This window comes from Elephas maximus, chromosome 25, assembly GCF_024166365.1.
Source record: "Elephas maximus indicus isolate mEleMax1 chromosome 25, mEleMax1 primary haplotype, whole genome shotgun sequence".
NCBI classification, from domain to species: domain Eukaryota; kingdom Metazoa; phylum Chordata; class Mammalia; order Proboscidea; family Elephantidae; genus Elephas; species Elephas maximus.
In genome coordinates, this window is record NC_064843.1 from 34,835,407 (window position 1) to 34,860,126 (window position 24,720).

Sequence of the window (24,720 nt, forward strand, 5' to 3'; positions counted from 1 at the left end):
TTCCCCATATATAAAATTTTCCTTAGTTTTTAGCCAACTTTCTGTCTCTAGCTGGATGCAATGGAGATGTTTCGAAGAGATTTTGTCTGTGCTTAGGGGAGCTGCGTATTGGGCCTATGAGGTTGTGCTGTGTGATCAAGAGATGAAAAGGGAGGTAGCAGAGACTCTGGGGAACCTACCTTCCTGAAGGGTCTCCTTTCATAAAGTCTTTCTATTTTAAAGTATTTTTGAAGACCGGAGTTACAAGGAAAGTATTTTTCTTTCATTGCTGGCATAGTGTTACTTTTGCCCAGGGTCTGTATATCTCTTTAGCTGCCTTGTTTCTCACTGCAGCCTTGCTGGCTGGCCTTCAGACTGGGGAATGCATTTGCATTCCCACCTGTCTCTCTGGCTGTCCCTGGGCGACTTCTCTGTTGCCTTCCATCAGCCTGGTTTTTGGATCTCACGTCCTCCACGCAACCTCCTTTTTGCATCAGATCTCCAGAACCCTTAGCTGGGAACCATCTTCCTTCTACTATTGCTGGAGCTGTCCTCACTAAGCTTTGTGTGCTGAGTCAGTACCCCTCTCTCTTGATAAAATTGCTGTATGTTTTGTCCTTTAAATTAAACAACTCTAGCTGTGAATTAGCTGTGAATGGCAGCAGAAATCTTACTGATGATCATTCCCGCCACTTAACTATCTAAAGTCTCTGCCAACTGTGAGAACAGAGGTGATCAAAGAGAGATTTTTGAAGTTCAAGTTTTCTACCTAAACCTGTGCAAAAAATCTGGGGTATCCCTATGATGACCCCTCTACTTTGCTTTAAACTGAAAGATACTCTTTTAAAATATTATTTAAAATTTAAATTTTTAAAAAATGTAAAATACCCAAGACATGCAAAAATATATGAAGACTATTACACTGTCCATCGGAATCGACTCGACGGCAGTGGGTTTATTACACTGTAATACATCATTTTGAATCTGTTTTCAGCTTAAAAAAATAAAACATTACACATACAGTTGCCTCTCTCTGATAGTTTCATCTCTTATCCCCTTCTTCCTAGTAAACACTGTTCTGAATTTAGTGTTTTATACTTTTACTATATTTGTATGTATTCTTGGTCTTACACTTTTACTATATTTGTATGTATTCCTAAATAACATATAATGTTGCATGCTTTTAATTTTATGTAAATGGTACAATGAAATATATATTCTATTGTGGTCTGTTTTCTCATCATTAAATCTTTAATCTTGCACAGATAGGTGCTTGCTACCTTGGTTCCTCTGAAATACTGTGTTTTCCAAAATATTGCAGCATATTGATTTTGTACAGTCTAAATAAGATTTTTGAACCATTAAGTTCGTAAGCCGTTTTAGGTTCAGAGGCTTTTTCCATCTATATTCTAACCCATGTTTGCTTGTACAGTTGCCCAACCTTTTTTCATTCTCAGATACACCCAGGAACTTGTTGGGACACACCAGGGGAAGGTGAGAGCTTTCTGCCCTCATCCCACTCCCTCTTAACTCTCTAGTTGCCAGCCACACTTAGCCTTCTTCCTTATTTCCCCCTTCCTCTATGGAAGTCAAAAACTTTAAACAGGAGAGTGAGGAAGAAAACCCAGGATATTGTGATATTCACAGGATCATTCCACTTTGTGTGAAAATATTTCACTTTGCTGATGGAACTTTAGAACTTAGGCCACTGATGATAGCTCTTCAAAATGGCTAAGAAATTTACTTATCACTCAGTCATTCATTCAGTCATTCACCAGGTATTTATTGATTGCTCAGTGTGCCAGGTGTTGGGAATTCATGGTGAGCAAACAAACATGGGCCTTGTCCTCATGGAACCTGTAGTCTAGGGAGGGAGACAGACATTAGTCAGATGATCCCATGAGTAGATAAAACAGTTATACGTGTAAACAGTACTATGAAAGAGCTTGTATAATAGGGGGATTTTACCTAGTCACAGGAGGTGAAGTATGCCTTCTTGAGAAAGTGACAATTTAGCTGAGATCTAAAGGCTATGTGGGAGTTAACTAGGGGAAGAGGAGAAGAGATTGTTCCAGACCAATGCAGAGCTCTGGACACAGGAGGTGCATGGTATGCTCATGGTGCTGGAACCCAGACAGTGGGAGGGCAGTGGGTGTGAGATAAGCCTAGAGAGGTAGGGCCAGTCCAGCAGGGCCAGGCGGGCCATGGAAAGGATTTTTGTCTTCATCCTAAAACCAGTGGGAAGTAATTTGTTTCATGTGTTTTGCCATTTTTTCCAGTTTAAAAAGCAGAAACTCCTCTTAGAACTGGACCAGTATGCCCCAGATGTGGCCGAACTCATCCGAACCCCTATGGAAATGCGTTACATCCCTCTGAAAGTAGCCCTGTTGTAAGTATTCCCTCACAAAACAGGGCTTAGTGCCAGCAAACGCGAGGAAAATCTGATGAGATTTTCCTGTGTTGTTTGTTGTATTTTTGAGATTTGCAGTCTTAGTCATCAAGTATTTGTTATAGTTCTGTTGCACAGCTGGGTTCTAGCCAGCAAAAAACACAGAGCCATTCTGTCCCTGTGGGGACAAAGACTCACACAGGGATGTGCACAATCAAACCTTTCACAAATGCTTTTTTGACCTGGTGCTGATCTGGGCTCCAGCCCACTTGTAACCAGTATTTCTACCAAAAAAATTCTTCAAGTTTGATAAATGGATTGAATAAAATTCTGATCTTTATTGGTTGCTTTTTTCAAGCAGCTCATATGTTTCTTGTACAACTTAATCTCCCTATTGTAATTCAGAATACTGAAGTAAGTGCTAAATTCAGACCCATCCCAGTTGGGTGACCAATGTGGAAGGGTGGAACTTACTGAGGCTCTGTGAAAGAATTCTCTAGGAGTACCCAGTGCTGCCAGTAAGTTCAATTCTTTCAGGTTATTCCCATTTATATTCCTGAGATAGGCAAATATGAATAATTATTTGGTCAACTAATAGTCACTGAATATTAATAATATGCTAGTTTCTAGGAATACACAGTAAACAAGACAGACAAGTTTCCTCATGGAAAAATATGACCTTAGAACTTCAGAATTAGAAGGGATTTTATGGGGACAGCTTATCCATCCCTTTGCCTTGTATGTGAATCTCAGTATCCTAGAAAAGTGGTCATGCAGTTTCTCCTTGAAGATCACCTGCTTTTAGAATTGACTTCCACCTACCCCACCAAACAGTTTGGCGGTATCATTTTACATCTATGTATTTCAGAAATACTGGTGGGAACTACCTAATAGAACCAGAGGTTTAGCAGCATTATAAATCCCTTATGGATTCATATTTCTCTAGGAGGTAGTTTTGTAATAACAGCAACCACTTCTTTAAAGATTGTGTAACAAGCATATCTCTAATTGCTGGAAAAAAAAAAAAGTAGCAAAAATTTCTAGTCCTGGCTTTAGAGCTGCTAATCTTACAGCCCTGGGAGGAATTGGATTTAAGGTCTTTATTTGCAGATAATAGTTATCATCTCTTCCTAAGACACTGGTATTTTTCCTCCTGTCTGATAATCATAATTATGTAACTGGTCTCCTTTTTCACTGTGTCTGCCAGGAAACTCAGAGCTAGATTATTATAGTACTGTAGAAGACCCTATTTGGGTCTTTAGTTATATTTTTCCCTGGTCTTGATTCTTTATTTCTATTTTGCTATTATTTTTTATTATATATTCTCTTTTTAGCTACCTCACATCCTTTGTGGAAACAGAACAGAAATAAATAAAAATAATATCCATTATGACTTTTTTTTTTTTTTATGACTATCTAAGATTTTCCTACCCACAAACATTTCAAATTCATATTCTCAGTCTGTTCCTTCCCACCTGAGGAAAAGACTAGGTATTTTTGGCTTATTCTCCGTGAAGATCGAGTTGCCCCGTGACGTTCTATAGCAGCTGGCTTGTTGAATTCGGCAGGTACTTATTCTACCTTTGGAGTCTGGCTTATTGGATACTGGTTGACTACCAAAAGGGCTAAGTCTAAGCTGCTGCTCTGACCTCTTGGATTAGTATAGCCTGTGTTAGAGCTTAGGAACCTGGTTGAGAAAAAAGTACTTTCCTGATATTTCAGAGACAGCTATAACCATTCTTAAAGATGTGGCTTTGTGGAAATTGGTAGAATGCTACCATTTTTAAAGTCTGAAGTAGTAGAAAGAACATGAACTTTAGAGTTAGGAAGACCTGCTTTTGAATGTATTTACTAGCATGTGAAACCTTGAGCAAGTTACCTCCTGAATCTCAGTTTCCTCATCTGCTAAATGGGAATGTTACTGCTAGTGTATAGGATCTCTATAATGATTAAATATGGTTTTACATATACCACATGGCACAGAGTAAGTAGTCAGTGTTTGGTACCTTTTACTTATTGACCCCAACTCCCACTTCATTCTCTTTTACTTGGGAAGACTCAAGTAAAGGAGAAGAATTTGCCTTCCTTTGAATATACTTTTAGTAAATCTCTTGAATTTCCTGGCTGTGGTGGCCAAAACTTTCTGGTTCATTGACCAGGATTACTAATGCCAAATATATGTGTTCTTTCCCAGCTATCTCTTAAATCCCTACACGGTCTTGTCTTGTGTTGCCAAGTCTACCTGCGCGATCAACAACACCCTCGTTGCTTTCTTCATTTTGGCTACAATAAAAGGTAAGGCCCTGAAGGAAGAGCATGAAGCTCAGTGCCTGATTTGTGCAGTTTTGTAATGCATGTTGCAGCTTTTTGTTTTAAACACTGCAACCTTTAACATTTTTAAAGGTTATATAAGTGATATAGGATTATTATAGAAAAATTAGAAAATTTAAATGAGAAAAAAAAGTAATTAAAACACCCTGAAATTCTACCACTCAGAGAGTCACTGTTAACGTAGTGTAAAAAAAAGTTCTAAAAGGCTTATAATGAGAATAGTAGTCCTCTGCTTCTCTCTGCCCATCCCCAGTTCGAGTTCTTTGAAATCATTACTTTCTGGCTTTTGGTGGTATTTACTTGCATATTTCTAAGTATGATCTTGTATTGTTATTTTATAGATTATGAATTTTAGACTATGATTTTTCCTACTTCTTTGCCCCATTATCCTAAAGGACTTATAGTTTTGATTCAATCAGTTTTTATTGAAACCTGTATTTTATGACTATATATGTATTATTCATTGCTGGGCAAAGTAGAAACTATGATTACTTTTCCTTATGGTACGTACATAATCTTTTAATTTTATTTTTAATAATTGCCTTTGTTTGTTGATTTGTTCAGTTTTTTGTACCAATCACTATTTTTTCCCCAAATTCTCTACGACATCTGTCAATGCTTAACAGTGATTTTTCCAAATGCTTAAACACATCAAATAGTCTGTCAGTTCCATTATTTTTCTGAAGACCTCTCTCACACATATTCCATCCTGCCCCAGTCTGTCCTAGTTGTTCTCTGTTCCGGTGCAAAACCATCAGACTGGGACTTTATAATTCTCCTATGCTGCATCCCTTCTTCCCTGTATTCCTTCTCTCCTTTATTGATTTTCTTCTCTTTTGCTGAAGTACTTTCTCTGGTAGCTTTCTAAGAAAGGCTGTTGAGATACGTATTTTGAATCATTGCATGTTTGAAAAATATCTTTGTTCTACTCCAATACCAAATTAATAGTCTGGCTGGGTATAGAATTTTATACTGAAAATTTTTTCCTTCAGAATTTTGAAGGCATTGCTTCACTGTCTTCTAGCATCCTGGTTGCTATTGAGCAGTTTGATGTTGTTAAATGTAACCTGATTTTTCTTCTGAAGGCCTTCAGAAACTTCTTTTTGCCTTCATGTTTTGAAATTTCATGATTCTATGCCTTGGTATGGGTCTTTTTTACTTCATTATGTTGTGTATTTCATAGACCCTTTCAATCTGGAGACAGATGCCCTTTAGTATCAGAAAGTATTCTTATACTGTTTTTCAAATTCTCTCCTCTTTGTTTTCTCTGTCCTCTTGTTTTGAACTTCTCTTGAATGTTGGACTTAGTTTTTTTTTTTAATAATTTATTTTTTGCCGTTGAGACTATACACAGCAAAAAATACACAAGTCAAGTTTCTACATTTACAATTTAGGGACATTGATTACATTCTTTGAGTTGTGCAACCATTCTTACTCTCCGTTTCCCATTAACATAAACTTACTGCCCTCTAAGGTTCTTGTCTAATCTTTTGAATAGCTTTTGTCAGTTTGATTCCATATACATAGATCTTAAAAGAGCATAATGCTCAAGGCAGACATTCTTTACTAGTTAAGCTAAACTATTGTTTGGTTTTAAGACTTTAGGGGATATTTTTGGCTTAAAGTTTAAAGATTATCTCAGGACAGTAGTTTCAGGGGGTCATCCAGCCTCCATGGTTCCAGAAATTCTGGAGTCTATGAGAATTTGAAATTCTGTTCTGTATTTTCTCCCTTTTGATCAGGATTCTTCTATAGAATCTTTGATCAAAATATTCAGTAATGGTAGCCAAACACCATCCAGTTCTTCTTGATCCAGTTCTTCTAGGCTCGTGGCAAAGGAGGCAGTTGTTCTTGGAGATGAGCCACACATACCATTTCTTCTATTCCTGACTCTCCTTCTTCCTCTGTTGCTCTAGGTAAATAGAGACCAATTGTTGTGCTTTTAAGACCTGGGGCACTATGCAAGGAAGTAAAAAAAAAAAAAAGGAGGTAGAAAAGAAGCACTAAACACATTATTAGGCCAGTTAACTGGGATGTTTCCTGAAACCATGACCCTAAATCTCCAAACCAATGAACCAAATCTCATGAGGTGTTTGGTTGTACATAAGCAGCCTCAGCAGCTGCTTTTCTTTTTTTGTCCTTGTTGTAAATATATCACACAACTTTTGCCAATTTGTACTTTCTTGATTGCTCTAATTTTCTTTTTTTTTCTATTGATTTTTCCATCTTTTTGACTTATTTTTTCTGTGATACTTCTTTGTATTTATCTACCAACTCTTCTATTGAATTTTTTATTTGTTATATTTTTTTAGTTCTTTCTTGGTCTCTGGTTATTTCTTTGAAGCATCCTATTCTTATTGTGGAAACACTGATGGTGTAGTGGTTAAGAACTACGGCTGCTAACAAAAAGGTCTGTAGTTTGAATCCACCAGGCACTCCTTGGAAACCCTATGGGGCAGTTCTACTGTGTACTGCAGGGTCGCTATGAGTTGCAATCAGCTTGATGGCAACGGGTTTGGTTTTTTAATTCTTATTTTATTGCCATAGTATCCTTTTGTATCTCTCTGATTATATTTTTTGAGTTTCTGTCTGTTCCAGGCATAGTCTCCCTGTCTTCTTGATCCTTTTGTTGTTGTTGTTGTTTTCTGTTTATTTTCGACTAATTTTGGAAGATTTTCTCTTATGTGTGGTAATCCTTGGCTGTCTATATTTAAGAATTAAACACTAACATGTTGATTGGAGATCCTGTGTGTGGGCAGGGCTTGTTGATTGATCATCCTTTCTGTAGGGAGACCTGGCATTGGGCCGACTTTTTTTTTGTTGGAGGTACCCCTGTGTAATCTAACACTTGTCTAGATTCCTGAGGCGTAAGAATCAGGATCAGCACGAAGCTGGTTCCTGTGAGGTGGACATCAGACATACCTCCATTCTTCAACTTGTTTGCCATTTCTGACACCAGCTGTTCCCCCCATGACACTCTGTTGGGTTTGATAATTCATTGCATTGATCACATGGAACTCGTAGACCACATTTAAAATTAAGTGGTTTATTAAGGATGTAACAGGCTACAATTCTGGATCAGGATCAACTTTGAAATAACAGGCTACAACTTGGGATCAGGATCAAGAAGCATGTAGGCAAGGCTCAGAAAGCTCCCCCTAAGGCAGAGAGTACATCCTTCACTTCTTTGGTACAGGACAACTCTCTCAGCTCCTCTCTGACATGCAAGCAGGCAGGCCCTTCTCTTGGCCATGCATGGCCGCTCTTGGCTGTGTATGCACCCTCTTGGCTGTGTAGACTTCCTTTCAGCTGTACATGCCACCTGTCATCCATGCAGGCCTTTCCGCCTTCAGGTCTCCCCACCATCAGCTTCTCCACTACTAACTGGCCCAGCTCTAAGCATGTGTGGCAGCTTGCTCAGCTTTCTTAGCTGCTTTCCTAGGAGCAACTTTTTACTATCAACGCCAACTCTGCTGCAGGGCCCATTCCAGGCCTGTCATCACTGACTGCTGCAGACCCCCTTCTGGGCCTCTTGCTGTCTCCAGTGTTAGAACTCTTTTTAGGAGGTTCTTCACCTCCTCTTTCTCTAGTTCTTCTCTCTTCTTGCCTCTAACAAAACCTCTGTGTGTTGGCTGCTTATATAAGCAGACTCCTTATTAATTTCAAGGCATGGCCCTCCCAGCAGGACCACGATCTAACCAATCCCCTTGGTGGATGGCAGGTCACTCAATTTGTGTAGTAAGCAGACCAGTCCCTGCAAAGTGCATAGAATAGACCAGTCACAGGGCAGACTGAAGCCCAGGGCTAGACAAAAAGTATCGAGCCTCAAGTTATTTACAGCTTACCCAGGAAATGTTAATCAACCTGGACAAAAGTAACACACCCTCTGGGGTAGAAAACAGCTTGGGAGACCCTCCCACCCCTCAGTTGCTCCTTCAGAGAACTAAGGCAAAGATAACTTCTCAGGGTTTAGGGGGAAAAATGTACCAAGGTATATTTCCAAAGAACCATACCTTAAATGTCATCATCCATAGGTTTTACTTTCTTCTGAAATTATTCGGTTTTTCCAGAGAGGAATTCTCTACTTTTCTATGGGGGTGGCAGAGTTGTGGTTGGGGTGAGATGGGGTTGTATATGACTGGCTGCTGGAGTTCTGAGAGCAGAAACAGGAACATAGGCTGATTTCACTGTGTAGAATTCCATGTAATCTCATTGCCTTTTAGCCCATAACTCTCCTCAGCCTATCACAGTACTTAGTATCCTCGAGACCTGTGCCTTTTTTTAGTTAATTCTCTCTGCAACTGGCCTGTGGTCTCTTGGGGATGAAATAGTAAGTCAGGGGGCCGGGATGTGTAGGGATAATCACCTGACTACAAATAGACAGGATGATATTTAGGGTTCTGACTGGTCGGTATACAAACTTTCCACTTGATTTTTATCTCTGTATGTCACCTCCATCTTCTAAAGTACCTGATGCCTTTCGGTGCTGAATTTCGCAAAAGTTTTGTGGGGTGAATTGGCTTGATTTTTATTGGAATTACTCTGTGCAGGCCACTGAGGTGTAATTTCTTTCACTTTGCTCAGTCATTTATCTGTCTTCCATCTATTTTATATGTTTTCTACTATTAAAATTTATTTTGCCATTACCTCTTCTCCTGTTCTTTATAGTTTAATACTAGTTTTATTCCTTTATTGTCATTTTAGTACAGTTTTTAGAAGGAGAGATGATAAACACATGTGATCAATCTACCATTTAAAAAAATATATTTTACTGTGTTTTTGGTGAAAGTTTACACAACAAATTAGGTTCCCATTTAACAGTTTCTACACAAATTTTTCAGTGACATTGGTTACCTTTTTCACAGTGTGTCAAAGTTATTTCCGTTCTGGTTGTCCTGTTTCCAGTAATCTAGTTTCCTGCCCCCTTACTTTCTCATCTTTGCTTTACAGTAATTGTTGACCATTTGTTCTCATATAGATGATTTTTTAAAGAAGTGTGGTACTCAGGGGTGATAATTATTTTATTCGCCAGTCTCTCATTTGGCTAAAATGTGACCTCAGGTAATAGTTTCAGTTCAAGGTTTAAAGAGCGTCTGAGGGTGACAGTCTCAGGGAGTCCTAGTCTCAACTGGTCCTTGAAGAATTTGAGCTCTGTTCCACGTTTTTCTCCCATCCTATCATCCAGCTCTTCTGGTCTCAGGGTAGATGAGGTTGTGGTTTATGTAAGCTGTTAGTCCTGTGAACTAGTTTCTTTTCTCAGTCTTTGATTTCCTTCTTTCTTTTGCTCCAGCCAAGTAGAGACCAATAATTGTGTCTTAGATGGCTGCTCGCAAGCTTTTAAGACACCAAACACTACTCACCAAACTAGGATGTAGAACATAAACTTCATGAACTATATTATGCCAGTTAGCCAACTTGTCCCGCAAGACTATGGTCCTAAGTCTTCAAACTCGGAAATGTAGTCCTGTGAGCTGTTTGGTTTTGTCTAAGAATTATCCGTAACTGTAGCCCCCTCAACATGTCTTTTATTGTATGTATGCATATATATATGTGGCAGTCTGCTTCCATAAAGATTTATAATCTTGGAAACCCTACTATAGGGTCATTATGAATTGGAATCCACTCAATGGCAGTGGGTTTCTAAAACATGCATACACACAAACGCGTATATACACACTTATACATGACGTATGCATGTATATGCATCCATACATACCTGCACATTTTTTTCATTGTTGTTGCAAAATTATGTATGTCATATCATTTACCAAAAACATCCTTTTTTCTTGTGTGCTTCTTAGTGACATCATTTACCTTGATGAGCTGTGTGTATTTCACCCACATTCAGTGTTACTTTCCCATCACCAAAAATAACAAGTGCCACTATCTAGAGAGTGATCCCCTCCCCACCCTAGTAACCCCCAGGGAACATTGGTTTCTGTATGTATACCTATTCTTATCTTTTGATAAAAGCGAGATTATATATTTTTCCTTTTTTGATGGACGTATTTCACTCAGCACAGCGTCCTCCAGATTCATCCACATTACAAGATGTTTCGAGCACTCATCATTATTCTTTATGGCTATGTAGTATTCCTCAATCTACCATTTTTAACTGGAAGTCCCTCCATTAGCATTTGAGGTATATATTTTTAGATTTTTCCTCTGCTTTTCTTCTAGGCTTTAAAATATATCAGTTAGCTATTGCTACAAAAATATTATTTAATAAACCACTCTAAAACTTAGTGACTTAAAACAATAATTAGCATTTATTTAGCTTATATGTGTGTGAGTTAGCTGGGGGTCAGCAGCTCTAGGTTGGACTTGGCTAGGCAGTTTGTTGATCTCAGTGAGACTCATTCACACATCTTTGACTGGCTGGGGTTGGCTGATATAGGCTAGGCTCTGTTCTACATGTGCGTCATCCTCTTCCTGGACCAGGGGCCTAACTTAGGCATGTTCTCTCATGATGATAGCTGTCATGGGTTGAATCGTATCCCCCCAAAATATGTGTCAACTTGGTTAGGCCATAATTCCCAGTATTGTGTGGTTGCCCTCCATTTTTTGATTGTAATTTTATGCTAAAGAGGATTAAGAGTGGGATTGTAACACCCTTACTAAGGTCACATCTCTAATCCAATGTAAATGGATTTTCCCTGGGGTGTGGCCTGCACCACCTTTTCTCTTACAAGAGATGAAAGGGAAGCGAGCAGAAAAGGGGGGACCTCATACCACCAAGAAAGAAGCACTGGGAGCAGGCTGTGTCCTTCAGACCCAAGGTTCCTGTGTGGAGAAGCTCCTAGTCCAGGGGAAAATTGATGAGGACTTTCCTCCAGAGCCAGCAGAGAGATAGCCTTCCTCTGGAGCTGAAGCCCTGAATTTGGACTTCTAGACTGTGAGGAAATAAATTTCTTCTTATTAAAGCCACACACTTGTGGTATTTCTGTTACAGCAGCACTAGATGACTAAGACAGTGGCAGATGTACAATAGTGAGCACATAAACTCAGACATTTGCTGTTTAAGTTCCTGATTGCATCATATGTGCTAACATTCCATTGATAGAAATATAACAGATAGCTGAGCCCAGGGGTGGAGATTTGTATCCTGTCCATGATGACAGGACGCTGCAAAGTTGTATGGTAAATAAGGATCTGGACACAGGGAGGGGTGGAGAATTGGGGCCAGTAATGTATTCTACCACATGTATCAATATGTGGCCGGTTAGCCGGGCCGGTGGTTAGAGTGTGGTATTACTAATATAAAGGTCGTGGGTTCGATCCCTGTATGAACCAAGAAATGGTGATAAATATATAGTCTCATTTTTAATGACTACATACTACTTATTTGTATGGATGGATGTATAGAAATTCTTTAACAAACCTTTCCCATTAAACATTTAGGTGATTTTCCAGTTTTCAGCTATTATAAATAATATGACAGTTCACTTTCTAATGTACAATGGTATCTGCACCCATGTTCAATTATTTTCTCACAGTAACTTCTTAGAAGTAGAATTATTGTGTCATGGGGCATGTACGTTTCTTTAGGATTTCTGAACTTTGTTGCTAAATTGCCTTCCAAGAGAAGTTGTATCAGTTTATACTCCCATAAGAAGTATATGAGAGTCCTTATTTCCCTACATTGTTGTTGAATACTTTGTATGCTTGGGAAATAAAAGAATCGGAAGTTGTACACAGAACCTTATACTTACAATTTACTTACCTTTTCTAGGGTGGCACATAGGAGTGACTTAGGTCTTCATAAGATATTGTTTCTCTTGAAGTGATTGTAGGTGGTCTTTCTCAAGGCCTGATAGTTTAACTCATTATTAAATTACTTAAAGTGACTTAGATATTTCACAGCCTGTTTTGACTTATTTTGAAGAGTGTAGCCATTTTGGTCAGAAACAACTCTGAAATAGTGAGGAATCTTTGCTGCCTGGGAATACTCACTGCCTCAGTCCCTGTTTCCAGAATGTCAGGCTCAGGTTGGCTGTTATTTACCAAGGTGCTTGGGGTTCCTTAACATAAGGAATATTTGCTACAGCCTGGCAGTAGGGACTGAGTATTGGCTTTAGAAATGTCACCTATAAAATAGCCAAGTACGAAGAGGTAGAGACTGATGATATGCCCTCTGAAGGTACGTGAGATTGGACTCTGACACAAAATATAAAGCATACCATTTAAAAAACATCTTCCATTGACCCTTGAAGTCAATGGAAAGGTTTACTTTTGGGGAAGAAACATGTAAATATATGTATTTTTTTGTACCCACATTGAAATTCTTTTTGTTATATCATTCCAGATTTCTATCTAATGAATTCACAAGTTTTTTTGTAATGTTACGCAGAATATTTTGTTTTATTTTTATCACTTTGTTCATAGGAATCATGTTTGGCATTGGTCACATGAATGTTATTTTCGTCAAGTTTTATTTTAGTTTTTATAAATTTTAGAAGTAATACAGGCACTTGGTAAGGAGAAGAGAAATTCAACATATAAAAAGAGCTCTGTCCCATCTTCACATCCATTCCTTATGTGTATTTGTCCTGATGTCCCAGCCTGTTTAATATGCTGTAGTCAGAGTAGCCCGTTTTCTTTTGCTGGACGTTTGTTTCCCATTGTTTGGTACTATAAATAGAAACCATCACAAACAGCGTTTCTAATCTGTTAAAATATTTGAAGAATGCAGTTTTACCTAGGCTCTCCTTGAGTTTGGTTAGTAATCCCTACTAACAGTATATGCAGTACAGTTAGTTCAGTTGCAAAGTTTGTAAGCCATATTTCCACATTTCACATTTGTACCACATAATTAAATATTTAATAAAGCTAATGAAGTAATCACTATTTATTTAAAAAAAGAAAAAAGTTGGGAGAATTCACAAGAGAGGTAATATAAATGACTACAAAATGTGAAAAAATATTCAACTGAATAGGTAATTAATGAAGAAAAGCAAATTGAAATGACAAGTACCATTTTTTTGCTTTTCAAATTGGCAAAGATTTTAGAAGATAATTTTCGGTGCTGGCAAAGGTGCTAGGGAACAGGCACTCTCCAACGTGGCAGGTTGGCTTATAAATTGGTACAACCCACTTGGGAAGCAGTTTGGCAGTAGTCTTAAAGTGTTTGTACGCCTGACTCTACTTTTGAGAACCGATCCTAAAGTAATGCAGGAATACAGTACTTTATGGCATGAAGTCATTAATTGTAGGATTATTTAAAATGACTGGAAAATATTTAAAATTAGAGAGAGGAAGATTAAGTAAAATATGATTTGCTCATGTGCTAGAATATTCAGCACATAGTGTTTAAAAAAATTGTAAATGATGTGACAATACATTTATGGTTTATTTAGAGCAGAATACAATATATTTTAGTAAAATATGATCTTAACTCTGTTAAAACAAAAATAAAAGAGATAGAAAATAGATATCCTAGAAGAATAATACTTGTCTCTGTATAGCGAGTTCATGGGTGATGTGATACTTCCTTTTCATGTGTTTTTTTTCCCCCAAACTTTGTTCCATGAGCACATAATAAAAAATAAATTATCTTGATTGATAAGAAGAAACAGTGGAAATGAACTTGAGAACTCTCCCCAGACTTCTGTGGAGCTGCTGCTGCACAGAAGGGAGTGGTCTCATTTCCCTGCCCGTTTGACTCCTACTTGCTCTCCCTTGGCTTCCTTTGTGGCAGCCTGGGGTTGCCTGGGACACACTGAGACGCAGACCAGGACAAGGCCCAGGCCATTCTATTGTGATGTCTTTGTTGGAGTGTTGGCCAGGAGACATATGTCTGTGGGCAGGGTCGATGTTAGTTTAGTAGAGCAACTTGGTATTAACATCGAGGACTGCTGTCTTGGTCAAGGGCACAGTGCCTTTCAGTTAGTTTATTTCAAAACTCCATTTCTGTGAAGTAGTCTTCGTTAGACTTTAAGGAAAAGTAAGCAACAACAAATGTTAATAGGTTCTTCTGCTTATTCACACTGTTGCTGTTTGCCAGTAATGAGATGTCCCAGACTAGACATTCTTGAGCTTTGTTACCCGAGGCCCCTTCTAGTGCACACTCCTTATTCCACCGAAGGAGCAGTGTGACAGGACTTGCTTCCCAAGGAGACAGAAGGATGGGTACCCTCAGAAGCAGGCAAGAGTGATTCAGAGCTCACGTTCTGATAACAGATCTAGGGGCCAATTCCAGCTCCATTTCCTGGCTGCAGCACCTTGGACAAGTCCCTTAACTGTTCTGGACCTCAGTTTCCTTATTTATAACATGGGGATCGAAAGAGTCCCTACCTCATGGAGTGAATGTAAAGAATAAATGAGCTGGTGCATGCAGAGCATTTAGCATGCTGTGGTGTATATCATGTGCCCAATGAAGAGCGATGCTGGTGGTTATTCTTTCTTTTTTTTAAGTTGTACTTTAGGTGAAAGTGTACAGCTCAAGTTAGTTTCTCATGCAAAAATTTATACACACATTATTAGGTGACCCTAGTTGCTATCTCTATAATGTGACAGCACCTTTCTACTTTGGATTTCCCATGTCCATTCAACCAGCTCCTGTCCCTTTCTACCTTCTCATCTTACCTCTGGGCAGGAGCTGCCCATGTAGTCTTGTGTATCTACTTGAACTAAGAAGCACACTCTGTATGAGTATCATTTTATGTCTTACAGTCCAGTGTAATCTTTGTCTGAAGAGTTGGCTTTGGGAATGGTTTAGTTCTGGGTTAACAGAGAGTCCAGGGGCTATGTCTTCTGAGGTTCCTCTAGTTTCAGTCAGACCATTAAGTCTGGTCTTCCCATGCGAATTTGAGTTCTGCACCACACTTTTCTCCTGCTCCATCAGGGCCTTTCTGCTGTGTTCCCTGTCAGGGTGGTGGTTGTTAATAATATCTTCCTTTTTAAAAGATCCCTCAGGATTAATAGGGTCTCCCTGAGCCTTCTGGGAAGGTCTGGGAGAAGGTTAGAATTAAAGGTTTTCTTCCTGGACCCCAGCCTTGGAGGGACAATGGCAGGGTGATGATCTTGAGGCCTGATGATCCCATCACTTCCATTTGGAGTTCCTCTAGGACGTAGCTCTCACAGGATGTGGACCCCAAGTAGAGTGATCTGAGAATCAAGGATTGGGTCACAGACAGTGAACTATATCAGGACAGGCAGGGAAACAGACTGAAATGTGGTCAAAAGGGTTGAGGTCTCACAGGACACTCAGAAAAGGAAGTTGCACTAGTGCCTGAGGCAACAAGCCAGATTGCCAGGGAGAAGATGGTGATACTGGGGGCAGGGCCCAATGTACTATGAGTTACAGAGGGAGAGAGTTCCAGAGGACCCTAGAACCCAAGGAAGAAGCAGCCTGGGATAGAGTTTTGTCAGACCAACCTAACTTCAAAGACTGCCTATTGCACTTACCAGCTATATGGCCTCAGGCGAGTTACTCAGCTTCATAGGCTCAGTTTGATCATGCAGATAATTTCTACTTCATGGAGTTAATGGAAGAAGATATAAAAAATATGAAGTGCTTAGATGCTCCCTTAGCATAACGTGCTGTACAAATAGTTGCTCTGCTAATGATGATTTTTTTATGATGCAGCCATAGATTGAAAGGCAGTACTGAGATCAAGAGGACAGCACAGGCAGTCCCCAGGTTGTCTGACTTACGTACAACCCGTAGTTACAAACCAATTCTAGTAAAAATTCGAGGTACACAGAATGGTTGGTAATAACAAACAGGGTACTACTTGGTGACGTGCAGCAAAACATTATTATCATTGTTATTACTGTATTGTTATGTTAAAGATTGTTTAGTGTATCTGAAGTGTTTCTTTAATGTTTTTTATGAATAGAAGGGTACATTATATACTATATAGTAAGACAAACATTTGACTAAGTGACCTTAGATATGAACTGTACCTAACTGTTCGAATTTATGTACAAATTCGACTTAAAGACAGATTTAGTTGTAGAACTCGTTCATAATCCAGGGACTGCCTGTGTAATGATAATTAGAGTGTGGACTCTGGAGTCAGACTGTCTGGGTTCAAGTCCTAGTAGTACTATTATTCGGTAGCTCTGTGACCGCGAGCAAATACTTCTCTGTCCTTCAATTTCCTTATTTAAGAAAATGGGGATAGTAATAGTGCCCACTTCATAAACAAAACAAAAAACCATTGCTGTCAAGTCAATTCCGACTCATAACAACCTTATAGGACAGAGTAGAACTGTCCTGTAGGGTTTCCAAGAGCAGCTAGTACATTCAAACTGTCTATGTTTTGGTGCAACCAGGGCTCACCCACTTCATAGAGTTATTGAAAAGACTGAATGAGTTAATGCATGTAAAGCATTTATAATAGTGGCTAGAATGGAGTATGTGCTCAGTAAGTGATTGTCGTTGTCACTGATGTGGATGAACTGCTCTGGGAGAGCCTGTCCTGTTAAAAGAGCATACTTGACAAAGAACATAGTACATTGGGCTCTGCCCCCAGTATCACCATCTTCTCCCTGGCAACCTGGCTTGTTGCCTCAGGCACTGGTATAACTTCCTCTTCTGAGTGTCCTGTGGGACCTCAGCCCTTTTGACCACATTTCTGTCTGTTCCACTGCCTGTCCTGATACAGTTCACTGTCTGTGACCCAGTGCTTGATTCTCTGCTCAGTCCACTTGGAGTCCATGCCCTGAACTAGTCCTACAGCCCCACCTGTCTACATTCCTGCTCTGTACTGTGGCTATGCCACCCACCCAGTGCCAGATCACTTCAAGGTGCAGTCCCTGGAAGCAAAGTCTTACCCCAGGTCTTGCCCAGGCTTGTTTTGGCTGTCACCCTGATACAAACAGAGTTAGGAAACACTATTCAAAGGTAGATTGGATAAGTAATGGAATTCCCTGATATGCATATTCATTCGACTAATTTACTTTAATATTGCTGTGATAAGGCCAAGAACCAGGGACTTGTACAGAAGACCTAGTGCCTGAGTGTCTGTCTTTCACTAGCAGGTAATCAATAGATTTTATCATTTTGTTTTGTTTTTTAAACTCAGTCCTCTTGGCACAATTCCCCATGATTGGGTCAGCAGAACGCCCTAGCTCTTGCCTGCATGAGGTGTCCATTTCAGGCCTGATTTCCAATGTCCTGGCTAGGCCTGTAGGTTGATGCTTTTGGATGCCTGTGTAAGCCCTCCGTGATCTGGCCCCTACCTGCTTGTTGAAGTTTTTTAGATTTATAAGTTTTTACTGAAGTACAGCATATACAGAAAAATGCACAAATCATTAGTGTAAAGTTCAATGAATTGTCCCAAAATATGAGTAACCAGCATCCAGATTAAGAAACAGAATGTTACCAACATCCCCAAAAGCCCCTCTTGCCCCCGCCCCCAGTCACTCTTCTCAGCTCACACCTTGTTTTTGCCGTGTTGAGCTATTTACAGCCCCCACCCTAGATCACCATTCTCTCTCTTGACCTCTGGCCTGTGCATGTGCTGTTCTCTTGGACTGCCCACCTTCACCTACTCACTGTTCAAAACTCAGGTGTCAGCTTCCCCTGATGGGATAGGTATACTTCCTTTGTGGTTTCCTATTGTACTTTATAATTGTTTACTGGGAGCTCCCTGAGGACAGAGACTGAGTCACCAATCCCCCTGGCGCTTGGCATAAGAGCAGGTACTCCAGAAATGTTTGTTTATTGCACAGTTTGTCTAAAATATTCGAAGTCACTATTTACTTTTTTAAAAAATCTTTCCTGCCCCTGCCCCAGGCACATACCATTCCTCCTCTCTGCCATCCTAACATGCTCTTCTTGCGCCTTCTAGTCTTTTCAAAACACATTAGCCCTGAGTCTCTCGTGCGCCTCCAGACTCCCCCTTACTTTTGTTGAAACTGTTTGTGCCCCATACACAACTGCTCCAGCATCCCACACCCAGACGTCCCACACACCAGGCTCCTGACTGTTGCAGCACAACGTTTCTGTCCTAGGCTGCAGGCCTCAGCCATCCAATAGTTTACAGAGAGCATTCTGAACCTGCACGGCCTGTCCTAGCCCTCCGCTGTTAATCCTGCAGGTTTTGTTTTATTCAAGAGCCAGATTTATTTTGTGCTTTGCCCATGTTTCATTACTTTGTCTTTTACTCTTCATGAGTTTTCTTTTTTCAAAAACATTGAGTTCCTTTAATATGCTTCTATTTTTTTTTTAAAGGGTATCATATATATTGCTAAATGGTATTCGTTCATTGAATATGCCAGACACTGTGCTAGATGCTGGAGATTGAAAATTAAGAGAAGTTATTGCCCTTGAGAAACTCAAAGACAAGTGGAGAAAGGGAGAGACATTACTGAATTATTATAAGACAGTATCAGTGTGAAGCGCATTTACACAGGGTTTAAAGAGGCTGGGCACTGGAGTCAGCTGTGTAGCTTTAGGTATATTTCTTAACATTTCTGTTTCTGTGGTTTGGTTTCTTCACCTGCAAAATGGGTATTTTAATTATATCTCAGTAAAGCTGTTACAAAAAATGAGTAGAATAACTGAGCTTTCACAAGGTTGTTGGGATATTTACTGAGGGCCTATTTTTTTTAAATAATTTTTATTGTGCTTTAAGTGAAAGTTTACAAATCAAGTCAGTCTGTCGCATATAAGCTTATATACACCTTACTACATACTCCCATTTACTCTCCCCCTAATGAGTCAGCCTGCTCCCTTCTTCCAGTCTCTCCTTTCGTGACCGTTTTGCCAGTTTCTAACCCTCTCTACCCTCCCATCTCCCCTCCAGACAGGAGATGCCAATACAGTCTCAAGTGTCCACCTGATACAAGTAGCTCACTCTTCATGAGCATCTCTCTCCAGCCCATTGTCCAATCCCTTCCATGTCTGATGAGTTGTCTTTGGGAATGGTTCCTGTCCTGGGCCAACAGAAGGTTTAGGGACCATGACCGCCAGGATACTTCTAGTCTCAGTCAGACCATTAAGTCTGGTCTTTTTATGAGAATTTGGGGTCTGCATCCCACTGTTCTCCTGCTCCCTCAGGAATTCTCTGTTGTGTTCCCTGTCAGGGCAGTCATCAGTTGTGGCCGGGCACCATCTAGTTCTTCTGGTCTCAGGATGATGTAAGTCTCTGGTTCATGTGGCCCTTTCTGTCTCTTGGGCTCATAGTTATCGTGTGACCTTGGTGTTCTTCATTCTCCTTTGATCCAGATGGTTTGAGACCAATTGATGCATCTTAGATGGCTGCTTGTTAGCGTTTAAGACCCCAGACGCTGAGGGCCCTTTTTGAGTCAGGCACTGTTCTCAGATGCAGGGGACTCAGTACAGTGCCTGGCACCTAGTAAGTGCTTAATATATGTTGGCTATAATCACTTTTACTATCACCTCTGCTTGGGCCTCATAGAGAAGTGACATTTTAAGTGGCCACTGGAGGATGGGTGTCTACTAGCAGGACAACTTAGGCAAAGGGAATAACTTAAGAACAGACACAAGAATGAAAGGGCATGATGTTTTCAGAAATGGAATGATCCAGTGTTAGAGGACAGGATACTTGTGCGAGAGTGCTGAGAAGGAAAGCTGGAGAACTAAGACCCAGCTGGTAAACAGTATTCCAGTTTGCTGCTGGAGTTTGGACTTAATTCGATAGGTGAGGTGGAACCATCAGAAGTCTTTAAAGAGGGGTTTGTCACAATTTAAACTGTTCTAGAAGGATCCTTCTGGTGCTCCTGTGGCGGATGGGAGGGATTGAGGAGACTGTTGAGGAGGAGGAGGAGGCTGTCAAAAAGCTGGGGAGAGATGATGGAAGTAAGCACTGAGGTGACGGATGCTCCAGAGGTAGATCAGCAGGGCGCAGTGACTGGCGTAAGGCGTGTGGAAACTGGAGGGTGAAGATTAGCTGGGGCATCAGGGTGGATGTCAGTGCCACTACCGACAGAGGGAATAGCAGGAGGATTTTTCCTTCTAAAGATTTCGCCCAAGGAAGGAAGATTGTTTCTTCCTGATCCTGGGTGCCATTATTCTAAAACTCACAAGTTCATTCTATTAGATATGAATGAGCCTCTTCTCTCGTGGGCCTTATAAACAATCGGCTGCCCCACACAAATAATTATTGATCTTAGGCAATTAGGGTAGAAAGTAGCTGTGTTTATTTCACTCCCTGGTGTCTCCTGGGAGAGAGGTGAAAGTCATCTGTTTCAAAACACCTTTCCCACTACTGCCGTCTCTCTCTCTCTGAATGACCTGGTTCTAGTTCTAGAATTCTGTAGCTCAGCAGGGGTGTGGGGGCCTCTGCTGGTAGCCCGGCTTGGCTGGGCACGATCCTGTCCCTGCTCAGTCGTATTTATGAGTACCCTGGATACAGGACATCATGTTTGGCACTAATCAACATGGCAAGACAGTCCTACCCCATAGAATTCTGTCCTTTGTCTTTCACTTCCAGCTTCCCCCTTTCTCTACCTTTCTTCTACTTTATAAAAAAAAAAAAAAAAAAAATTTTTTTTTTTTTTTTTTTTTAAATCAACCACAAATTGTTCCCAGCTGGTAAGATTCTTTGGTGTGAGGAATGGAGCACTCAAAGTTCTTTTCTCCCCACTCCCTCTCCTCTGAAGTAGTCACATTTGTAACCTTCCCTTTTCTGAGGTGGCTCTTAGATGTTTCAAGTATGTAGACCACTTTGGTGATTAAAAGATCCAGTGGATCTTCTCCTTTTGTTTGGAGCTGGGTTAAGGGAGGGGTAGAACTTCTTGAACTGAATGGAGTGACTAATTCCTCCTTTTGTAAAACACCAGTAAAAGGATGTCAACTCTTTTCAGTAACCAGTTGACCCAACACTATTGTGAGTGGCGGTGGGTATTGTCATTTTATGAAACATTATCATTATAAGACACCAGCTTAGGACTCTTCATTGATTGCACCCGAGTGATTTCTTGGCCACTCTTTGAATCTCCTGTTATAAAGTAGGGTTTTCTAGCCTTGGTTTTAGGGTGCCTTGTTGTCTTAAGTCATATCAAAGGGAATAACTATTTAATTTCTTAAAAAAGAAATCAGTTTTTTTCTTATGATTAAAACAAAGCATGTTCATTATAGAAAGTTAGGAAATTCTAAAAATGAAAAATCACCCACAATCCCACCACACAGAAATAGCCATTATGAATTTTGTGATGCCACCACGCCTTTTAGTTTTTTTTTTTTAAAATGTGTTTGTGCATTTTTTTTAAACGTATCATAGTATATATCTTTTTTATAACCTTCACTTAAAAGGATATTAGAAACAGCTTTCCATGACATTGAAAATTCTTTTATAACATCACATTTAATGATTCTACAGTGGACCATTTTATATTGGGAATGAGGACTTTATTAATGAAAATTAAGACACTTTAATTTTTTTTTTAAATCATATGACCTGAAGATAGTACATAAGGAAGGGGTATTATAAAAATAGTGATAGAGTGTTATAACGTCCAAAAGATAGGTTTCACAATTCTGCTACCATAAGCCATACTTGTAGGCTTAATAAATTAAGTTAAAAAGGACATGGATGTTAATAGGCTTGATTCCTTTACTGTATTTTTATGCAGATAATGACTGCTTTCTACTTTTGTTTGCCAACCGCTCCTCCACCAAAAAAAAAATTAGCATAATGTGCTTGCAAAAATACCTGGAGAGGGGAGGCAGTGATTGGCAAGCAAACTTAGAAGGCGTGCAAAAAAAAAAAAAATAGGGTATACATCTTTAGGCTGAAGTTTTGTAAAGTCTTCCTGTGTCTGAAAATTTACAAGAAATATACTTGTGGTGCCTCAGATTGCTAAAGATAGATAGTTTTGACTTCCTTGGTTTCCTTTCATCAGAAATCAAGCCAAGAAGCTCTCACCCTGTGTATGTTTGCACAATGCCTTGTGCAGGAGGTGACATTTGGCAGGTGATTCTTTGAGCAGTTAGGGAAAGTTTCATGTTGATAGGGCCGTGCTGAGTCTAATCCTGATTGCTGAGGCTGGATTATTCCATACATTTATTTCTTTTTACAGGCAGTGCCTTCCTCAGTGCAATTTTTCTTGCCTTAGCAACGTACCAGTCTCTGTACCCACTCACCTTGTTTGTCCCAGGACTCCTCTATCTCCTCCAGGTAAGTACCTGCTGGTCAGAAGCCAGTGCCCAAGTGACATTTAATACATGACCTGGGTCCTACTGAGGGGCAGGAGGGGCATAGGTCAATAAAGGCAATGAGACTCGATTCCTAACACACGCCTGCATGATTCTACTTGAAAAAACAAAACTAACATTAAACAAAGTGGACCTAATGATCATGAAGTTCTAATTATGCATATCATTAACAATTTATAAATGCATTTCATTTTACACATTTGTAGTTGGGTTCTGCCAACCATCTTGCATTCTCCTTTTCTCACCTAGTGTACGTATACTTCTTTCTGAGCTCATTTCCTTACCTTTTCTTTCTAATAACATTCACTTTATAAGGTTCTTGTAGGGATTAAATGTGGAAGTGGGTGCCCGTGATGAAATACCTGGACGTGGACAAATGGTTGACATTTACTGAGAACTTATTACCTGCTATGCACTGATCTAAGTACTTTATAGACATCATCTCGTTTGAGCCTCATAAGAACTTTATGGGGTAGGCCATATTATTAACCACATTTTACTGATGAGGAAACTGGAATGTTGGGAAGTTAAGTCACTTGCCCGTTGTCACGTGTCCAGCAAGTGACAGCGCTGAGATATGAACTCAGGCAGTCTGACAAAAGAGCCTGCTCTCCTAAAAAAAAAAAAAAAAAAATTTTTTTTTTTTTTCTAAGCACCTCCCTTTTCTGCTCATGTACATCTCCTCAAGAACAAATAATCATTTCCAGGCTCGACATAATCCAAATCCATTCTTAGAAGAGAAACATTTCTTGAAAGCATACCAGTGGCAGGGCCAGGATTTAAACCCAGAACGGCTGATTTCAGAGCCCTTGCTCTTAATCGCAAACACTGCTGTTAAAGCTGAGTGTATTTCTCCATTTATTGAAATTGGCTGTATGCTTGTGATTTTAAGTGATTTTTATATCATTGTGTTGATGTATGCAGTGATACATGGTTAGCTTGGTCGTTCTTCTTTTTAAGGAATTTGAGATGTGCCCTACTTGTCACTAATACAAATAATGTAGAAATTAGTTTTTCTTTAAGTTATTTTCTTAAGATATGTTTCTCCAGCTGAATTATTGGGCCCAAGGGTGTGGAAGTCTTACAGTTCTTATTATGATCAGATTGTTCACCAGAAGCCTGAGCCAATTTGCAGTGCCACCATCAGCGTCTAAAGTGAATCACTTACCTCTGGTCTGCCAGCACTAGCTTTCCCAATGGGATTTATGATTGGTAATTTAATAGATATATCACTACACTATAAGCTTGTTTTGCTTTGATTTTATTTCTAGATTCTTGTTGTGTCCATGCATTTTTTCACGTATCTGTGCTGTTCATATTTTCTTTCATATTTCATGTTTGTGACTTATTCTTTCGAGAGTTTGAGCACTAGGGAGAATGCATACAACCAGAATTTTTGTGCAACTACTTATCAAATAAACGGTATAGAAAAATGTGTACTTATTCATATACATAGAAACCCTGGTGGCATAGTGGTTAAGTGCTATGGCTGCTAACCAAGAGGTCGGCAGTTCGAATCCGCCAGGCGCTCCTTGGAAACTACGGGGCAGTTCTGCTCTGTCCTATAGGGTCACTATGAGTCAGAATCGACTTGATGGCAGTGGGTTTTTTGGTTATTCGTATATATGAACCAACCAAACATTTAAGCATGGTTAGGCTAATTTCTAAACACAGCTTTATGTAAAGTAGCTTTTGTTAAAAGCCAAGGAAATTTCTTCCTGATAACTGTAGATAATACAGCTGAATCATGAAATCAAGCAGCTCAGCCAGTCACTTTATTCAGTCCCTCTTTCTGTCAACATTTGCTGAGCACCTACATTAGCTAGACACTATGCAAAACGGCAGATACAGAGTTTGAAGGTTGCCCAGTAGGGCAGTGCTCCAGAAGGAC

The 24,720-nt window shown here is 39.8% G+C and overlaps 1 protein-coding gene across 2 annotated transcripts in view; it reads left to right on the top strand.

Moving 5' to 3' along the window:
* PIGU (phosphatidylinositol glycan anchor biosynthesis class U) overlaps positions 1-24,720 on the top strand; it is a 116,685-nt gene that overhangs the window by 54,432 nt on the left and 37,533 nt on the right. For both annotated transcript variants that reach the window (XM_049868990.1, XM_049868991.1), the window contains exons 5-7: positions 2,259-2,368; positions 4,563-4,663; positions 22,694-22,791. In XM_049868990.1, the coding sequence (XP_049724947.1) occupies positions 2,259-2,368; positions 4,563-4,663; positions 22,694-22,791 (309 nt within the window). The remainder of the gene's footprint in view (positions 1-2,258; positions 2,369-4,562; positions 4,664-22,693; positions 22,792-24,720) is intronic.